Below are 15,703 nucleotides of genomic sequence, written 5' to 3' on the forward strand. Positions count from 1 at the left end.
AGCGGACCAAGGGCATGACCTGGCATCATGTACCCTCTCAGCTGAACCTTGCGGACATTTTATCACGTGGATGCACATCTTTGGAACTTTTAGACTCACAGCTATGATATAATGAACCCCCATTCATACAGGCCGCTAGCTTGACTTGGCCTCAAAACGTCGCCTATCCCTTTAAGCTTCCAGAACGACGCCAGAAAGTGCTGGTACTATCAATGAAGACGGGCCTATCGGCATCTTGTAAATTCAACAACACATTTGCCAAGTTACTGCGCACTTTCGCATACGTGTTTCGACGAGATCAAAAGGTCCACTCCACTCCACTCCAGATGATATCAAGTGCGGAACGCATTTACTTATAAAAAACATTCAACTTACGCACTTCGCCGAAGAGTACAAAGCACTCAGCTTAAAAAGGCCGCTTCCAACAAGAAGCAAACTTCGTTCATTGTGCCCACTGTTGGACGCTGAGGGACTCTTGCGCATCGGCGGGCGCCTTCAGAACTCACTTGAAGCAAAGTATCCGTTATTGTTGCCTAAACGCCACCCAGTCACCGCAGCTATGATCACATATTATCATTTTGAATTTCTTCATGCTGGTCCGCAATTCCTTCTAGCAACACTCCGCCAGCGATACTGGCCCATCGGAGGTCTTACGGCTGTCTCAAATATCATCAACAGGTGCGTGCGCTGTTTTCGAATGCGACCTAAACTTATGGAGCAAGGCATGGCCCCGCTACCAGCTGAGCGAGTGCAGCCAAGTCCGACGTTTCACGTTACTGGCATCGATTTTGCGGTCCTTTCTACGTCAAATCAGAGGTCAGGAATCGCTCACCAACGAAATGCTACATCTCAATTTTAATATGCTGTGCAATGTAAGCAACACATTTAGAGTTAGTAGAGGACCTGTCCACGGCATCGTTTATCGCTGCCGCATACAATATGGACAGACAACGCCACAAATTTCGTGGGTGCTCGAAATAAGCTAAAGGAACTGTGCGACCTGTTTATAAGCGATCCCCAGCGCAATGAGATTGTTCGCAACTGCCTAGCTCTGGGAATCAACTGGAAATTTATTCCGCACCGTTCGCCACATTTTGGAGGATTGTGGGAGGCCGCTGTCAAGTCAGCAAAATATCATTTTTATCGCGTCGTTGGAAATTCTCTTCTCTCATTCCACGAATTCCGAACTCTCATCTGTCAAATATCCGCAATGCTTAAGTCAAGACCGCTTTGCTATATTACAGAAAACCCGAAAGACTTGAAAATACTCACGCCTGGGCACTCTATCTGGGGCAAAGCCAATGCCACTATCGACGAGCCAGACATAACTCACCTGAGCATAGGTCGCCTCAGACGTTGGCAGCGAATATGTCACATGCAGCAATCATTTTGGAAGAAATGGAGTACATCGTATTTGTCGTTGCTCCAAGAGCGCGGGAAATGCCGACCGTCCAAGCAAAATCTTCAGGCCGGCAGCATTGTGCTGCTCAAGGAGGACAATGCACCACCACTCAGGTGGCCACTTGGTCGAGTCGACAGCTTCATCACGGATGACGACGGCATTGTGAGAGTAGCAGTCATTCGTACACAAAATGGTCTGGTCAAGAGAGCCATTGCCAAAATCGCCGTTCTGCCAATCGAGACCACATCATGAGCATGTTCGCAGCAGAACGCCCTTTGAATAATATTATATCTAATTACAATATTTCTTTACTTCTCAAATCACGATATTGAAGTCACATACTATTATTTTTAATCCACTATAAAATACCATTGTAAATTGCTCATTACTAATCTATCGATAGTTATTGTTGAAAATTCGAGAAGTAAATCACGCATTATAAGCAGTCTAAAGGCTCCTTTGATTTTTATTAAAGTTTATAAAACATAAAAGGGCCCGAAGTGGGGTGCAAACTAGCATCTCCTCAAAACAATAGATGATGTGTCAAATATAGGGAGTGGTGTCGCGCAAGGCATGTCATATGAACAATTTTGAATACGGTAAATTCATATGACTGTGGAGTTTTGCCTTGCCAGCATAAAAATTTTGCTAATTTTTTCCAATCAACTTACTCTTCAGTCTGTCCTAATACTAATTCTTACCCTTATACTATTTCCTCCGCTAGTTCTATACCTCCCCCCATTATTTCACACTCCTCTCTGCTATTAGCTATAAACTCTCTAAAATCTTCTTACTCTCCTGGGCCGGACAATATTCCTAGTTGTCTACTCAAGGAGTGTAGTTCTTCCCTTTTCTATCCATTGCTAAAGCTTTTTAATCTATCCCTTGAAACTTCTGTCTTTCCATCTCTTTGGAAAGAATCTTATATCATTCCTCTTCACAAGAAAGGTGGGAAGTCTGATATACAAAATTACAGGGGCATTGCAAAACTGTCTGCTATTCCTAAATTATTTGAAAAAATAATCACTTCGAATTTGCAGCATTTCTGCAAATCAGTTGTTTCCCCTGTTCAACAAGGATTCGTAAAGAATCGGTCAACTACGACCAATCTGCTTGAGTTTACTTCCTTGGTAAATGATGCTTTCCTTTCGAAAATGCAAACTGATGTCATTTACACTGACTTCAGTAAGGCGTTTGACTCTGTGCACCATGACATTTTACTTTTTAAACTTGACCGAATAGGTTTCGCTCTGTCCCTTTTACTTTGGATTAATTATTATTTAAAAGGTAGGACCCAAAGAGTAATACTGAGGTTGACTACATCTAAAAGGGTTCACGTTACTTCTGGTGTTCCTCAAGGTAGTCATCTTGGACCTTTACTCTTTACTCTTTTTATAAATGATCTTCCCTCTGTTATATCACATGCCCGTGTACTCATGTATGCGGAAGATGTCAAACTTTTTCTATCATATACTAACCCCCTACATCATTCTCGTCTACAAGACGATTTGAACGCTATGCAACTTTGGTGTTCGGCCAATCAATTGCATCTAAATTGATCAAAGTGTATGTTTATGACTTTTAATCGTACTACACCTTATCTTGTCAGTTATACAATCGACAATATCCCTTTGCAACGTATACTAACAGTTAAGGATCTAGGCGTTATTTTTGATTCTAAACTCTGTTTCAATCTTCATATAGATACCATTGTTAATGAGGCAAAAGGTGTACTTGGATTCATTAAACGATGGTCTAAAGAGTTTAACGATCCTTTTATAACAAAACTTCTGTACATCTCTCTTGTTCGCCCTATCCTTGAATACTGTTCTTGCATCTGGTCTCCACAGTATATCAACAGCCAGGATCGTATTGAATCTGTTCAGAATCAATTTCTGCTTTTTGCCTTACGAGGTTTAAATTGGGACCCTAATCTTCGGTTGCCGTCCTACTCCAGCAGACTGCTTCTTCTCAACCTTCCGTCGTTAATCAACCGTAGGACAATTCTCGGTGTTGTCCTTCTACATAAGTTGATTATTGGCGACATTGATTCTCCTTTTCTGCTAGGGCGTCTTCAATTCTCTGTTCCGGCTAGACCAACCAGAAATTATCGCCCCTTATTACAATCTACGTGCACAACTGATTACGCTATGCACAATTCTTTTCGCGTGCTATGTAAAAATTATAATAGTTTGCATCACGTTTTCTCTACCGAACTGTCTCTACCCCTAATAAAATCGTTGCTTTCAGGATACCTTCGGGAAGTCGCTGACCATTCCCAGCTATGAGCAGGGGCATAGCTAGCCGGACAGGCTGAAAAATTTTCCCCCACCGTGTCGGCGATTTCCCATTACTTTTCTCTTTGTCCTATCCACTTAACATTCTTTATCTAACTTACATTGCTTTACTTTATTAACAATTTTCTTACTTTCTTTTTTCCTATTTATTGTATTTTCTTTATTAATATAGCAAATTAAGATTATTATTAATTTCACTTGAGATCACTTTTTTCCTACTTACAACCTTCTGCTTAGATGTAGACTCTAATAGCGTCACTGACAAAATTAGCTGTGAAAAGGGGCACAGCTGGCCGGACTGGCAAATAAAACACCTCCATCGGTCGGTGATGCTATTTAGAAAATTGTATCCTTTAACTAGGCTTTTAGCATATAATTATATTGTACAATTTTGAATAATGAGGAAGACACTCGTTTTGTCGACCATTAATAAATAAAATAAAATAAAAAAAATAAATAAGTCAATTATGTTTAAATAAAAAGAATAATGGAGTTATAAAAGTGAATTATTAAATTAGTACATGAAGACATTAAGGTGAATGGTAGCATTTAGATGATGTGTCAAAACACCTATTCATTTTATTTTATTTTTTTTTTCTTTCTGCTTTCTGATTTAATACTATCGTTCGTGGACAACCATTAAATTGTATAATTATAAGCTTAGCTTATGTGTATTTCATGTATTGAACTTAGTGTATTTGTTATTCTTAGAAAGAGTTAAGTGGCTATTTTATTCCATGGCAGAAGGTCAAATGGCTATATTGTCGCTCGGGAGATCCAGTGGGTGGGCTCTGCAGAGTCTTCTTCTTTGTTGGCTGTTGTCTAGCAGACAAATGGCTAGTGTGTTTGGATGGTTGTGTAATCGCTTGATATATCGTCTGCTGCTTTTGGCAATCTCGTCTGCACCCGGGGGAACTTGAGAACATCATGGATGGTGGCGTTATCATGATATATGTGTGCGTTTGTAGCGATGCGTAATGCTTTGCTTTCGAATGTTTGAATGATCCGGATATTGGACCTGCAGTCTGTACCCCAGAGCTGGATTCCATAGGTCCAGATTGGTCTGATGATCGTCTTGTAAGTCAGAATCTTGGAGGAGGTGGAAAGCCTTGATCTCCTGCCCATAAGCCAGTAGTAGGCTTTTAGTCGCTGCTCACACTGGTTTCGCTTATTAGGTGTGCTCTTCAGGTGAGTTATCTGTCTAGCGTTATTCCCAGATATTTAGGATTGGGTTCTTCTGGTATTGTGACTCCGTCTAGTTGAACTGGTGGACAGTTACCCGAGCGGAGTGCAAAGGTAGTCGCATTTGACTTGTCGCCATTGACTGTAATGTTCCACCGCTTTTGCCAGTCGTTGATAAGGTTCAATTGCATCTGCATCAGTGAGCTAGCTTCGCCAGGTGATTCCGAGTGAAAAATGCCGTGTCGTCGGCGTACGTGGCAACGCGCACGTTTGGGTTCCCAGTGACGGGCATGTCAGCTGTGTACAGGTTATAGAGCAGCGGACCCAGAACACTTTCTTGAGGGACGCCAGCATGAATGTGTTTGGTGTTGGGCCATGTTTCCCCACATTTAACTTGGAATGTTCGGTTCTCCAGATATGAAGCCAGAAACAAGAAGTAGGCGTGTGGGAGGTTACCCTTGAGCTTTTGCAGGAGCCCAGGATGCCAAACTCTGTCGAAGGCTTGTTTGACATCGAGGAATACGGCGTAGCAATATTTTTTCTCCTCGAATGCGTCGAGGGTAGTTTGAACAACTCTGTGGCATTGAAACCAAATTGGTGATCCGGGATGAGACCAATACTGACAAAACTCTACTTAAAAATACTCTTTCTAGTATCTTGGAGAGTGCTGGCAGTAAACTAATCGGGCGATAGGAGGCCAGATTATCTTCAGGTTTACCAGGCTTAGGTATCATTACTACTTGCGAACTTTTCCATTGCGCTGGGAAGTAGCCGATTGCCATGCATCTGTTATATATTTCGGTGATGAACGAGATGCTTCTTTGCGGTAGCAGCTTTAATGCCATTGCATTGATACCATCATCGCCTGGGGCTTTTTTGTTGTTTACCGCAGTTATGTATTCCGCTATCTCCTCTTCATGTACCGGTGGAATCGTTTCCGTTCCTTCGGGCGGTACACTTAGCTGGTGTGCAGTTTCGGATGCTTCGTCTGACGTGCACCTGCTGAAAGGGGTGAACACAGTTTCTAAGTGCTCGGCGAAGGCATTGGCTCTGTCAGTTTCTGTTCTACACCAACTGCCATCAGTTTTTCTTACTGGGTTGATTCTTTTCTGTGGCCTTTTAATGTGCTTGGTTACTTGCCACAGATTGTGTTGTGGGTCGTTAGGGGCAAGCTGCGTAAGAAAACAATCTAGGGTATCTTTTCTTAGAATCTTGAGTGTATCTTTCAGTTCCTTGGTGATTCCATTTAGGACTGTCTTGTCCCTCGGGTTGCTGGACAGGAACCACACCCGCCCTAGACGCCTTTTTTCAGCAAGCAGCTCGGCCACTTGTTGTGACCAGAGGTGAACGTCTCCATTTTCAACTCTGGGCCGGCTTGAGAGTCTTGGCGCCGCATGTGACGCCGCATTGTGGATATGAGTTGTTAGCTCTGTGACTGCCGCTTCGATGTCATCCGGGCTATTCAGTGGGTGTTTAATATTCGCCAATATCAGTGGCTTTATATTTAAGCTACTTGCAGGCAGACTTCCTCATGGCTGCAGCAAATATAGAGATGGCTATGGCGCTGTGATCAGATAGGAGGTCCTCTACTTCTCTGACTTGGATTATACCAGTATCTAAACCACGAGTTATCGCAATATCCAGGACGTCTGGCACCTTTTATGGGTCTGTAGGCCAGTATGTAGGTGCGCCTGTTCCGTGGCAGTCGAGGTTTCCTAAGCGGGTTTGCCTGAACAGCGCGTAGCCTTTAGGGTTGTTTGTTTTGGATCCCCACCAGGTGTGCTTGGCGTTGAAGTCTCCGCTTATTAGAATCCTTGTGCCTAGGCTGTCCATTAGCGTCCTGAATTCTTCGTCCCTAGCATTGTGCTTGGGGGGCAGTAGGCAGCGGCTATTGTGACGTCTCCCAGCGTGGTACTCACTCTTATTTTTGCGCATTGGATCCACTCCTCCAGAGAAGGTAACTTATGTTGCTACGAATTAGAATGGCAGCTCCGCCGCGGGCTCTCCCGTTGGGGTGATTGGCTGAGATCAGGTCGTAGCCTCGTAGGCAGAAGTAAGATCTTTCAGAGAAATGGGTTTCAGATATGAGGAGAATTTCGGTATTGTTGGTCTTGCAGTAAAGCTCAACCTCAGGCCTGTTTTTGCACAGGCCGTTAGCATTCCAGATCGTGATCTCTAAACCTTCTTGCATAATGTGGAGCAAACAGTTTCTGTGTCATTTGACCTAGTATTTTATCCATCATTTTTTCAAACATGACCTCTAGCCTTGTCACTATCGCATTAAGTTGATTGTCCGGCTGTGAATCCGGGCAGGAAGCTTGATTTGCCTCGTAGGTGCTCTTTGCAGTCTTAGCAAAACTAATGTTTGCATTCACTTTGCTGGAGTTAGAGTTCTTGGAGCTGTCTGTCCGTTTGCCGTTAAAAGGCTCTTTGCCTTCTTATAGGCTGGGCATCCTTTATATGAGGCCACATGGGGACCCTGGCAGTGCAGGCAGAAGGCCGGGTCACTGCTCTTCTTTGAGCATTCCGACGTGGAGTGTCCGCCTCCACATTTCACACATCTATGTTCCAGGTGACAGTATCTTTGAGTGTGTCCGTATCCTTGGCAGCAAAGCCATTGATTTTGTATGCCTCTTTGTTATTTTTCGCCGGCTCGAGATTTACGAACAATATGTTTAGGGGTTTTTTTGTGTTTTTTTGTGTGAGGTTATACAGGTCTTTTACTTCGTGCCCATAGTTGCTTAAACCTTCCTTGATCTCGACCAGCTCAGTAGAGTGGTGCAGGCCTTTGACCACTATCCGGTAGGCTCTTTCGTCTCTGGGCTGAAAGGTCTAATACCGTTTGTTATTTTTATTGAGAAATGCCTTAAGTGCAGTGAAGCTAGCTTTATCTGGCGTCATTACCCTTAAGTTTGTTGATTTTAGTGGCTTGATATGTAACTTCTACTGCTTTGCCAAGGGCGCCAGCTATGGCATTTTAAAGCGCTTTGATATTGGTCACGTCTGGAATAAAAATCGGTGGTGGCTTGATCGTCTTAGGTTCTTTAGCAGGCTCCTTATTTGGTTGGCCCTTAGCTAGTCCTATGACTTCAGTGGAGTCATCGCTGGCCGAAGATTCTTCGTCGTCTTCATCTGTAGAGAGTGAAATCTGTTACTTCTTAGATTTTCTCTAGCAGCTTTGCTGGTGCTTGGTCCGTCAGGTAGGTGTACGCGGGAAGGCTGTTTGCGCTGTTTGCGCACGGGCTTCCTCCGTATTTCTCCAGGTTCACTAGTGCAACTCGAATTCTCAGAGTCAGGGTTGCTAGCTCTGATGTTGGTCTTCTTCCTCTTGGTGCTGCTAGTTTTAATGAGCTGTATAGCACGTGGCTCGGCTTGCTAGTCCATCTTGTCCATCTTGTTGGTGAGGGGTACGGGGGAGCGGGAGCAAGCAAGCTGTCCGTCTGGCGAGCGTAAGCAGCGAGTGCTAGTCTGTGTTGTTGTTTGTTGTTGTGTTCTTATTGTCGTGTGTGTATTGAAATGTCGCGCACAAGCGTGTAAGCGTCTGCGTGTGTAAGTATTAGTGCGCCGTTATTTGCGCACGGCACGCAAGCTGACAGAGCGCAGTAACGGTTGCAGCGACCAATCAGAGCGCAGCTGGCCTGATAAAAAAGAAAAATGAATAATTGTATACAAGTATTCATATATGATTATTAATATACAAATAAAATTATAAATAACATTAATCTCTATATATTATATATAATCATTATCAAGTTATATATAATTATATGAATAGTTATAGAATTAGTACATGAAAACGTTACACTGAATGGCAGCATTTGGGAAAAATATCGCCATTATAGATGATGTGCCAAAAAATATATATACGGAGTGGTGTCCCGCAAGGCTTGTTATATGAAAATTTTTAAATACGGTAAATTCATATGACTGTAGAGTGTGTTGCCCGGCATAAGTCAATTATGTTTAAATAAAAAGAATAATGAAGTTATAAAAGTGTTTTATTAAACTAGTACATAAAGACATTAAGGTGAGAGGTAGCATCCGGAAAAAATATCGCCATTATATATGATGTGTCAAGAAACCTATATAGGGAGTGGTGTCGCACAAGGCAAGTCATATAAAAATTTTAAATGCTGTAAATTCATATGACTCTGGAGTGTTGCTTTGCCGGCATGTCAATTATGTTTATATAAAAAGAATAATGAAGTTATAAAAGTGTATTATTGAATTAGTACATGAAGACATTAAGGTGAATGGTAGCGTTTGGAAAAAATGTGGCCTTTATAAATGTTCGCAGCAGAACGCCCTCTGAATAATATTATATCAGAATTACAAAACTTCTTTACTTCTCAACTCACGAAAATTGATGTAACATACTATTATTTTTAAACCACCATATAATACCATTGTAAATTGCTCATCACTAATATATCGATAGTTATTGTTGAAAGTTCGAGAAGTAAATCACGCATTACAAACAGTCTAAAGGCTCCGTTGATTTTTGTTAAAATTTATAAAACATAAAAGGGGCCGAAGTGGGGTGCAAACTAGCATCTCATCAATATTTCACGTCTTACCGCAAATCTTACTTTCGGTGTTCATCGCTCTTTTGCTGCTGCAGTATAGGCACTAAACTCAAGAACAGACATATGTAAATATGTATGTACATATTTTGCACACCGGCTCGAGTGCGCGCTTCTCTCTAACGATCTTATCGCGTTATTTAGCAGATCGGCTATTATATCCAAGCTTTTTGGTGCATGTCAGTGTCAAGCACAACCGTTTGCTTAGAAAAGGAGCCGTCGAGCAGATACCTACATACTTACATACATACATATGAATGTGAATGCAAGTGCCGCTACAATTGATCTCGATACATACACACACACAAGCCGCTGCACACATAAAACGGTAATCGGTCAAGGGCAAAGCTCTTCTCCATAAGTGAATTTTGCTGACAGGCCGGAGTACAGTGAGCACTCAACAAAACGTACCAACCGAACATTACCTCGCTAACAACAGAATGGAAAATTCGACAAGTGAAAAAGACTTTTGCAAAGCCAAATGCGGTTCTGTTCAACGCCAACTATTAGCAATGAACGAATTCTTCAGAGCTGGTGAGATGATCAGCTTTGACGATGCCGATCTGATAGTGCGTAAAGCATCTGCGGAGAGCATGAAGGCTGAGTTTGATATCAGTCAGTCAAGGCTAGAAAAATTAGATTTGCTCGTGCTTTCAACGGACGCACGCTCAGACTTCGAGAAGGTTTACTGGAAGATCAAATCCAATCTCGCTCGTCAAATGGATGTAGTCACTTAGGGGCGGATGACTGACGCCAATTCAACAATTATCCCACGCTTTGCTTAAAGTACGCACACATTTGCTGACTTGTTCAACCGTAAGTGTCGCTTACCGGAATTGCAGCTTGGTCTAATTTTTACACCATGTACAAGACTGTCATTGGCAGCAATGAGGACCTAAGTAAGATTGAGAAATTACAACATTTACGTGCGTTCTTGGATGTTGCTGCTCTCAACAGAATCAAATCGTCAGAGCCTGTCGACATGAATCACGACAAAGCGTTGGAGTTACTCATAAAGCGTTTTGATAATAAGTTGATACATTTTCAGGGCCACGTGCGGGCTATAGTTGGGCTGCCAGGTGTTGAAAAGGGATCAGCAGAGGCGTTGCGTGAGTTGAGTGACAAAATTAACTCGCATCTTCGGGCGCTTGGCACCATGTCAACAACTGAGGAGCTGGCTGACGGATTACTCATACAAATAATATCGCACAAGCTCGATCACCACACCCAGAAAAAGTGGCAGGAGGCGCTTGCAACGGGTAAGCTACCCAGGTGGACGGATATGTCGGCGTTCTTAGAGAAGAGATGACGCATGATGGAAACCTTGAAAGGCGCTACGGCACCTACGCCTAGCCTAAGGTTACCAGAAATGTAAAAAAATCGAATCGTAACAAATTCATTGCGTCCTCATCTAACAATTACCAGCAAAATTATAATTTTTGCGACTCAAAGCGCATCTTCTTGTTACATGCCCGTTGTTTTTGAATATGTCCCCAAATTTGCGCCACAAGGAGGCCAAGCGATTGCATCTTTGCCTAAACTGCTTGCGCAAAGGCCATGACTTGCAGCAATGTCGCTCAGGTCACTGCAGGCATTGTCAACAAAAACATCATTCGTTGCTGCACATGAGCCATCATAACTCAAGCATCTGTCCTGTGTACACCAAGCATGCAGGCTGCAACCACGATCCAGCCTCACGCATTGTCTTTAAGTAATCCACCATTTTCAACTATCTGCTCTTATATTCGCACCTGAAGCCGCGAATGCCCAGCCTGTAGATTATGTGGTGCTTCCAACCGCCATCTTATATGCCAAGATCCATTCAGGTATATTCATACCCTGCCGCGCATTACTGGATTCTGGATCTCAACTCAACTTTATCACTGCTCGTTTAGTAAAGCAGCTCCAACTCAAAACTCATCATGCTGCCGTATTAATAGCTGGTATATGCGAATCAACCCTATCTTCTAACATGTCCACTGACATATCACCGCAGTCACGTGACAGGAGCTTCATCACATCATTTTCAGCAGTCGTTACTCGTAGTATGGCGGATTATCAGCCCCACTTTGGGTTAGACATCTCTGGGTGGAATATCTCCAAGAACATCTCGCTCGCGGATCCAACGTTTTTCAAGTCTCAAAGAATAGATTAATTACTTGGTGCCGGACTATTTTTCGATCTCATTTGCATCGGCCAAATTCGAATGGCGGATAACGCTCCAAAAGACCAAGCTCGGATGGATTGCGTCTGGCGGACTCTCTCGCGTACACAACAAACACACATCCCTTTCAGCCCTTTACAAGGAACCTGATTAATGGGAGGATTTACTGTCGGATATTGTAAAACGATTCTGGGAAGTCGACAATTGCTGCGGTACAACCCCTGCGCTCTCTGATGAAGACGCACTATGTGAGCAGCTATTTCTCCAAGGCTACACGCGACTAAAGTCAAGGCAGTATTCAGTTAGGCTTCCAGCAAAGCTCAGCTTCGACACGCTAGGAGACTAATATCAACGTGCACTACGACGTTTCAAGTCGCTCGAAGACAAATTGGACAAAAATCACCAGCTGAAGGAGAGCTACTCTGCATTCATGTGCGAATACATCGACTTGGACCACATGTCTTAGGCTTCCAAGCAGCAGCTTGTCCACAATGCGTAGAAAAGCCAGATAGCACAACCACCAAATTGCGCATCGTTTTTGATGGATCAGCCAAATCCACATCAGGCGCATCTTTGGATGATCTTTTGCATACAGGCCCAGCAATTCAACCCAAATTATTCAACATTCTAATTCATTTTTGTTTTTTAAAGGCTGCCATTTGCGGTGACATCTGTAAGATGTACTGCTGTGTCCGAATAACGCATCCAGATCAATTTCTGTAATGCATCTTAAGGCGTGATCACCAAAATGAAAGCAAAAGGACGTACATCCTGGATACAGTAACGTATAGAACCAAACCCGCTGCGCTTCTTGCAATTCGAGCGATGCAGCAGCTGGCCCGCGACGAAGAGCCTACCTTTCCACTAGCTGCAAAGAAAGTTTGTCGCGACTTCTACGTGGACGATTTAATTTCTGGACGGGACTCTATAGAAGAAGCCATTCAGATCCGACAGCAAGTAAAACTGCTACTGGCTAAAGGTCACTTTCCAATCAGAAAGTGGTGCTCAAACGAGCCCAATGCATTAAAAGGAGAAAGCGAATCCGATTGTGAAAAGCTAATGGAGTTCGAGGATGGCACCAACATTGCAAAGGCGCTTGGTTTAGCTTGGAACCCTAGCTCTGATAGCCTGCTTCTCAACTTTGCGAAGATCGTACCCGAAGGATCAGTAGCGAAGCGGAGCATATTATCAACAATAGCGAGATTTTACGATCCGCTCGGATTGATCGCGCCCATCGTTACCAGGTTAAAGGTATTTCTCCAAGCACTGTGGAGGGAAAGGGTCAATTGGAATGAATGCCTGTCGCAGTCGCTGCACTTCGAATGGATCAAACTCATATCGCAACTCTCATTTGTCAGCAACTTGAAGTTCTCCCGTTTTGTATTGATGCCGCTGGCTACGTATGAGCTGCATGGATTTTGCGACGCCAACACAGCCGGTTATGGTGCCTGCGTATTTGTCAGATCCGAAATGCAAGGGGTATTTTCATCACATTTGCTATGCTCTAAATCAAGGGTCGCCCCATTAAAGACGCTGACAATCCCAAAAGCTTGGCAGCTGCACTTTTAATATCAGAGCTCATAGGAAACAATGCCAAGTGCATTCAGATCAAATACAGATATCATTGCTGGACCGACTCAACAGTAGCGCTTGCATGGATTCGTGATTCACCTTCAAAGTTTAACGTCTTTGTATCCAACGGGGTATCACAAATACAGGAGCGGACCAAGGGCATGACCTGGCATCATGTACCCTCTCAGCTGAACCCTGCGGACATTTTATCACGTGGATGCACATCTTTGGAACTTTTAGACTCACAGCTATGGCATATTGAACCCCCATTCATACAGGCCGCTAGCTCGACTTGGCCTCAAAACGTCGCCTATCCCTTTGAGCTTCCAGAACGACGCCAGAAAGTGCTGGTACTATCAATGAAGACGGACCTATCGGCATCTTGTAAATTCAACAACACATTTGCCAAGTTACTGCGCACTTTCGCATACGTGTTTCGACGAGATCAAAAGGTCCACTCCACTCCACTCCAGATGATATCAAGTGCGGAACGCATTTACTTATAAAAAACATTCAACTTACGCACTTCGCCGAAGAGTACAAAGCACTCAGCTTAAAAAGGCCGCTTCCAACAAGAAGCAAACATCGTTCATTGTGCGCACTGTTGGACGCTGAGGGACTCTTGCGCATCGGCGGGCGCCTTCAGAACTCACTTGAAGCAAAGTATCCGTTATTGTTGCCTAAACGCCACCCAGTCACCGCAGCTATGATCACATATTATCATTTTGAATTTCTTCCTGCTGGTCCGCAATTCCTTCTAGCAACACTCCGCCAGCGATACTGGCCCATCGGAGGTCTTACGGCTGTCTCAAATATCATCAACAGGTGCGTGCGCTGCTTTCGAATGCGACGTAAACTTATGGAGCAAGGCATGGCCCCGCTACCAGCTGAGCGAGTGCAGCCAAGTCCGACGTTTCACGTTACTGGCATCGATTTTGCGGTCCTTTCTACGTCAAATCAAAGGTCAAGAATCGCTCACCAACGAAATGCTACATCTCAATTTTAATATGCTGTGCAATGTAAGCAACACATTTAGAGTTAGTAGAGGACCTGTCCACGTCATCGTTTATCGCTGCCGCATAGAATATGGACAGACAACGCCACAAATTTCGTGGGTGCTCGAAATAAGCTAAAGGAACTGTGCGACCTGTTTATAAGCGATCCCCAGCGCAATGAGATTGTTCGCAACTGCCTAGCTCTGGGAATCAACTGGAAATTTATTCCGCACCGTTCGCCACATTTTGGAGGATTGTGGGAGGCCGCTGTCAAGTCAGCAAAATATCATTTTTATCGCGTCGTTGGAAATTCTCTTCTCTCATTCCACGAATTCCGAACTCTCATCTGTCAAATATCCGCAATGCTTAAGTCAAGACCGCTTTGCTATATTACAGAAAACCCGAAAGACTTGAAAATACTCACGCCTGGGCACTCTATCTGGGGCAAAGCCAATGCCACTATCGACGAGCCAGACATAACTCACCTGAGCATAGGTCGCCTCAGACGTTGGCAGCGAATATGTCACATGCAGCAATCATTTTGGAAGAAATGGAGTACATCGTATTTGTCGTTGCTCCAAGAGCGCGGGAAATGCCGACCGTCCAAGCAAAATCTTCAGGCCGGCAGCATTGTGCTGCTCAAGGAGGACAATGCACCACCACTCAGGTGGCCACTTGGTCGAGTCGACAGCTTCATCACGGATGACGACGGCATTGTGAGAGTAGCAGTCATTCGTACACAAAATGGTCTGGTCAAGAGAGCCATTGCCAAAATCGCCGTTCTGCCAATCGAGACCACATCATGAGCATGTTCGCAGCAGAACGCCCTTTGAATAATATTATATCTAATTACAATATTTCTTTACTTCTCAAATCACGATATTGAAGTCACATACTATTATTTTTAATCCACTATAAAATACCATTGTAAATTGCTCATTACTAATCTATCGATAGTTATTGTTGAAAATTCGAGAAGTAAATCACGCATTATAAGCAGTCTAAAGGCTCCTTTGATTTTTATTAAAGTTTATAAAACATAAAAGGGCCCGAAGTGGGGTGCAAACTAGCATCTCCTCAAAACAATAGATGATGTGTCAAATATAGGGAGTGGTGTCGCGGAAGGCATGTCATATGAACAATTTTGAATACGGTAAATTCATATGACTGTGGAGTGTTGCCTTGCCGGCATAAGTCAATTATGTTTATATAAAAAGAATAATGAAGTTATAAAAGTGAATTATTAAATTAGTACATGAAGACATTAAGGTGAATGGTAGCATTTAGAAAAAATATCGCCATTATAGAAGATGTGTCAAAACACCTATTCATTTTATTTATTTTTTTTTTGTCTTTCTGCCTTCTGATTAAATACTATCGTTCGTGGACAACCATTAAATTGTATAATTATAAACTTAACTTATGTGTATTTCATGTATTGAACTTAGTGTATTTGTTATTCTTAGAAAGAGTTAAGTGGCTATTTTATTCCATGGCAGAAGGTCAAA

General features: G+C 43.2%; 1 protein-coding gene across 7 annotated transcripts; it reads left to right on the forward strand.

Annotated features, from left to right (window-relative positions):
• Window positions 1-1,897: 1,897 nt before the first annotated feature.
• LOC116650093 (uncharacterized) lies at window positions 1,898-15,201 on the forward strand. Of its 7 annotated transcripts, XM_070211053.1 has the most exons (4): window positions 9,327-9,540; window positions 9,612-9,792; window positions 10,513-10,723; window positions 14,592-15,201. In XM_070211053.1, exons 2-4 carry the CDS (start codon window positions 9,718-9,720, stop codon window positions 14,999-15,001), a joined length of 696 nt encoding a protein of 231 aa, XP_070067154.1. In that variant the 5' UTR covers window positions 9,327-9,540; window positions 9,612-9,717; the 3' UTR covers window positions 15,002-15,201. The 7 variants fall into 7 exon arrangements, 6 of the variants coding, with proteins under 6 accessions (XP_032289331.1, XP_070067154.1, XP_032289328.1 ...); XM_032433437.2 differs by having other exon boundaries at window positions 9,327-9,792; XM_032433435.2 differs by having other exon boundaries at window positions 9,609-10,723.
• The last annotated feature ends 502 nt before the right edge of the window (window positions 15,202-15,703 follow it).

Source organism: Drosophila virilis, unplaced genomic scaffold (assembly GCF_030788295.1).
Source record: "Drosophila virilis strain 15010-1051.87 unplaced genomic scaffold, Dvir_AGI_RSII-ME tig00001934, whole genome shotgun sequence".
In the NCBI taxonomy this organism is placed as follows: Eukaryota; Metazoa; Arthropoda; class Insecta; order Diptera; family Drosophilidae; genus Drosophila; species Drosophila virilis.

What these genes read in the sequence shown, in the direction of transcription:
- LOC116650093 (XM_032433434.2), top strand. Translation starts at nt 10,327, where the DNA reads ATGTACAAGACTGTCATTGGCAGCAATGAGGACCTAAGTAAGATTGAG. An exon ending in GCAGGAGGCGCTTGCAACGG is followed by an intron (nt 10,724 to 14,591) that starts GTAAGCTACCCA and finishes GCTATATTACAG; the next exon opens with AAAACCCGAAAGACTTGAAA.